Here is a 3,856-nt window from a genome sequence, read left to right on the forward strand (position 1 = left end):
GTCCCACTCTGGACAAATTAAAAATAAATAAAGAGGGGCTGGCAGGTGGCATGGGGATTGGGGGCACTAGACTCCCACATGGCCGTCCATGGTTCGGGTCCCGGACCCAGTGGCTTAAACTTACACCAGGTGCATGTGTGTGTGTGTGTGCCCAAGATCCTGAGAGGAGAATTGAGAAGAAGGGATTGCAGTGTGGCCATCCCCTTGGGGGGTGACTTCTCGTTTTATGTCTCTGTGTCTCTCTCTGTCTTTCTGGCAAGTGCATGTGCCCTATAGCAAGAACCTCTCCAAGAAAAAAATTCTTTTATTTTTATTTGTGAGAGAGAGAAAGGCCCTCAACAGGATCTCATCACTACAACGTCCCTGTGGCCCTCCAGCTTATCAGGGTCTTGGGGGTGTGCACTCTTTGTTTTAAAGAATTATTTTATTTAACTTTATTTATTTTAATTTGACCAGAGAGGGACAGAGCAAGAGAGAGAGAAAGGGAAAGTGAGAAAGCAAGCCGCCAGGTCTGGGATTCGAACTGCAGTTGGCCATGTGGGAGTCAAGAGCCCTTAACCACCACTACCGGCCCCAGAGGGCGTGTACTCTTGATGCATTATTTTTATTATAATTTACTATAGGGTGGGTGCACTCCCTGGAGAGAGAGCGAGAGCGAGAGCGAGAGCGAGAGCGAGAGCGCACCCCCAGGGGGATGGCCATGCCTCAGTCCTGTCTCTTTCATTCTTCTACACTTGGTCTTAGCCAAAAGGCCGAAAAGCGATTCTTCCATTCTTCTCTTAGGACCTTGGGCGTGCATGCACATGTACCCAGCGTGTTCCTCAAACTGCCTGGTCTGGGTCTCGACTGCACAGTCAGTTGTGTGGGATCCAGCTGCCCTAACCACCATACCACCAAGTGGTCCAGTGCTTTCTCTAACAGCAGCAAGGTCCTGCCACCAAGCCAGAAGGCTCAGCAGCAAAGGGGAGTGGAGAAATTGTTCCAGCATATTGGATCAGAGACTGCCATGAGAATGGGAAGAAAGCCTCAGGCCCCATCCTTGGAAGACCCCTGGGCACACAGACTGGGCTCCTCATTTCAAGGGGCTGTGGACTTCCCAGGGGCTCTTCCCCTCTCCTGTCCTTCCTGAAAAGAAGAGAAGACAGAGGACAGGCATAGGAGGAATATTCATACGGGGTGGGAAGGAGGAAGGGCCCCTGAGGAACCCCGAGTGACCGTCAGGAACAAAGCCCAGGTCTGGTGTTCAAGGCCCCCGTTCCATGGCTCCTTAGCCTGTCCCTGTCCTTTCTGAAGGCTCCTTCCCTGGGAGGGCCAGAGTATGAGGCTCCTGGAGGCCTCTTCCTCCTTTGCCCTTGGTGTCCCTTGGCCTGAGTCCCTGTGTTCACAGAGCACATGGGTCAGTCGTGAGAACTTTACCTTCACTGACACCCGTCTCCCTTGGACTCTCTTTTTGATTCATGATTGAATGTGTGTACACACACATACACGCACACACACACACACTCACACACACTCACACAGGAAAAAGGAAGGAGGAGCACCCTATACAGGGACGGTCTGGTCACACTCTAGTCCCCTTTCTCCAGTCCTCCAGACTTCCCCATCCTGGGCACTTGCATGTGTGCCTGGCATTTCTCATGCTGACTGGCCTGAAGATCCCAACTGTGTCACCATGTGGGGTCTGGCTTCTCCTGGGCACTCCATCATGGAGCTGTCCCTAGCCCATGGCTTTAAGTGATAGAAACTCAATCCAACTGGCTTAAACAAAAAGCAGAATTTCTTGACTCACTTGAATGAAAACTACAGGGGCTGGCTTCAGGCTGGGCTGTATCCAGGTGCTCACATGATGGTATTAGCCATTTCTCTGTCCAGTTATCTGGGTTCACTTCAGTGTCTAGTAGGTTCTCCTTTTCTAGGTGGTCACCAGCAGCTCTTGGATTATATCCTACCCCTCGACATGTCCAGAGGGAGGAGTTACTTTTTTGCAAAGAATTTTAAGATCTGGGGCCTGTACCTATCCGTGAACTAGTCACTGAGATTGATGGGTCTGGGCTAAGGCCTCATTTCTAGTGGTTCTATTTATAGAGGAAGAAACCAGGACTCAAAGAAGTTGAGTCTCCCATGCAAGGTCACACAGCTAGTCAGTAGTTGATTCAGAATTTGAACACAAATGGTAAACCCAGGATTTGAACCCAAGTCTGTCTGTCTGTTTTTTTTTTTGTGAGGTTTTTGCTAAAGGGCACATGCCCTTGCCAGAAAGACAGAGAGAGACAGAGAGACAGAAAGCAAGAAATCACCCCCCAGGGGGAATGTCCACGCCACAGTCCCTTCTCCTCCATTATCCTCTCGGGATCTTGGGCACACACGCACATGCACCTGGCATGAGTTTAAGCCACCGGGTCCGGGACTCGATCTGTGGTCGACTATATGGGAGTCTAGCAACATATAGCCATTATGCCAACTGATGGTCCTGAACCCAAGTCTTTCATTTTTTAAAAAAAACTTGTCAGGTCGGCAAGTGGTGTGGTGATAAAGGGTGCTGGACTCCCACATGGCCAACTGTGGTTCAAGTCCTGAAACTGAAGGCTTGCTTTCTCTGTCTCACTCTGGTCAATTGAAATAAATAAATAAATAAAATAAATAAAGTTAAATAAAATAATTCTTTAAAACAATACATAAAGGGAACCAGCAGTTTGCGTAATGGCTATGTTGCTGGACTCCCACGTAGTCGACTGCGGTTCGCATCCCGGACCCGGTGGCTTAAAACTCACACCGGGCGCGTGTGTGTGCATGCCCAAGATCCCGAGAGGAGAATGGAGGAGAAGGGATTGCGGCGTGACCATCCCCCCTGGGGGGTGATTTCTCGCTTTCTGTCTCTATGTCTCTCTCTGTCTGGCGAGCGCATGTGCCCTATAGTGAAAACCTCTCAAAAAACCCCCCAAAACATCCCATAAATTAAAAAAAAGTTTTGCCAAAGAGCATGTGCACTTGCCAAAGAGATGGAGAGACAGAGAGGGAGATTGCACCCCTCCAGTGGAGCATGGTCATGCCAGTTTCTCCTCTCCTATTTCTATATCCTGTTGGGGATTGGGGTACATATGCATGCATGCCCAGCGTGCTTTTCAGTCGGCCTTGTCTGGTAGTTGAACCTCATGGTCGTCACCTGGAATCCTACTTCTTCAACCACCAGGCCTTGGGACTGGCCTGAACTCAAGTCTTTCTGACCGCAAAGATCACGCTGTCTGGAAGATGACTTGGGCAGGAGTGTGGGATCTGAGAGGTGGGAGAATTATACTAGTGCAGGACCAGGCAGGTGGGAGTGTGTTCTGGGCAGGTGGTGGAGCTGGTGGGAGAACGGGAGATGTAATGCTCTTGGGGTTCTGTATTCTCCTAGGCCGAGCAGCGCCCCCTAGTGGTCGGTACTCACATGTGGCGGCTGTGCTTGGTGGCAGTGTCCTGTTGGTGGCTGGGGGGTACAGCGGCCGGCCCCGGGGGGACCTGATGGCCTACAAGGTGCCCCCGTTCGTGTTCCAGGCACCTGCCCCGGATGTGAGCACGGGCGCGACAGGGTGAGGGTGGCTGGGGAGGGGGTAGCTTGACTCCCACAGGCATGGCTTTTCCACAGGGAAAGTCAGGGTGGGGGGAAGATCCCTGGAAGCAGGAGTGTCCCAGGGCCAGGACAGGGGGGATGGAGGTCTGTGGGCTGGGAGACGAGGGGAGAGAAGGTTCCTGGGGCTGAGGGCAGTAGGGAAGGGGACCCTTGGGGTGGAGGATGGTGGTCCTCAAGGTGCCTGGGATATGCAAAGTGTGAGGAGCAGAGGCCCCGGTCTGAGTGGCCTCGTCGCCCCCTTTCCCT

General features: G+C 52.0%; 1 protein-coding gene across 1 annotated transcript in view; it reads left to right on the top strand.

The window, feature by feature from the left end:
• Positions 1 to 3,856, top strand: part of MEGF8 (multiple EGF like domains 8) — a 61,368-nt gene that overhangs the window by 16,441 nt on the left and 41,071 nt on the right. Inside the window, 1 exon segment of the mRNA XM_014582538.2 lies at positions 3,395 to 3,549. Within this exon segment, the coding sequence (XP_014438024.1) occupies positions 3,395 to 3,549 (155 nt within the window).

Source organism: Tupaia chinensis, unplaced genomic scaffold (assembly GCF_000334495.1).
Source record: "Tupaia chinensis unplaced genomic scaffold, TupChi_1.0 Scaffold000067_1, whole genome shotgun sequence".
Classification (NCBI taxonomy): Eukaryota; Metazoa; Chordata; class Mammalia; order Scandentia; family Tupaiidae; genus Tupaia; species Tupaia belangeri.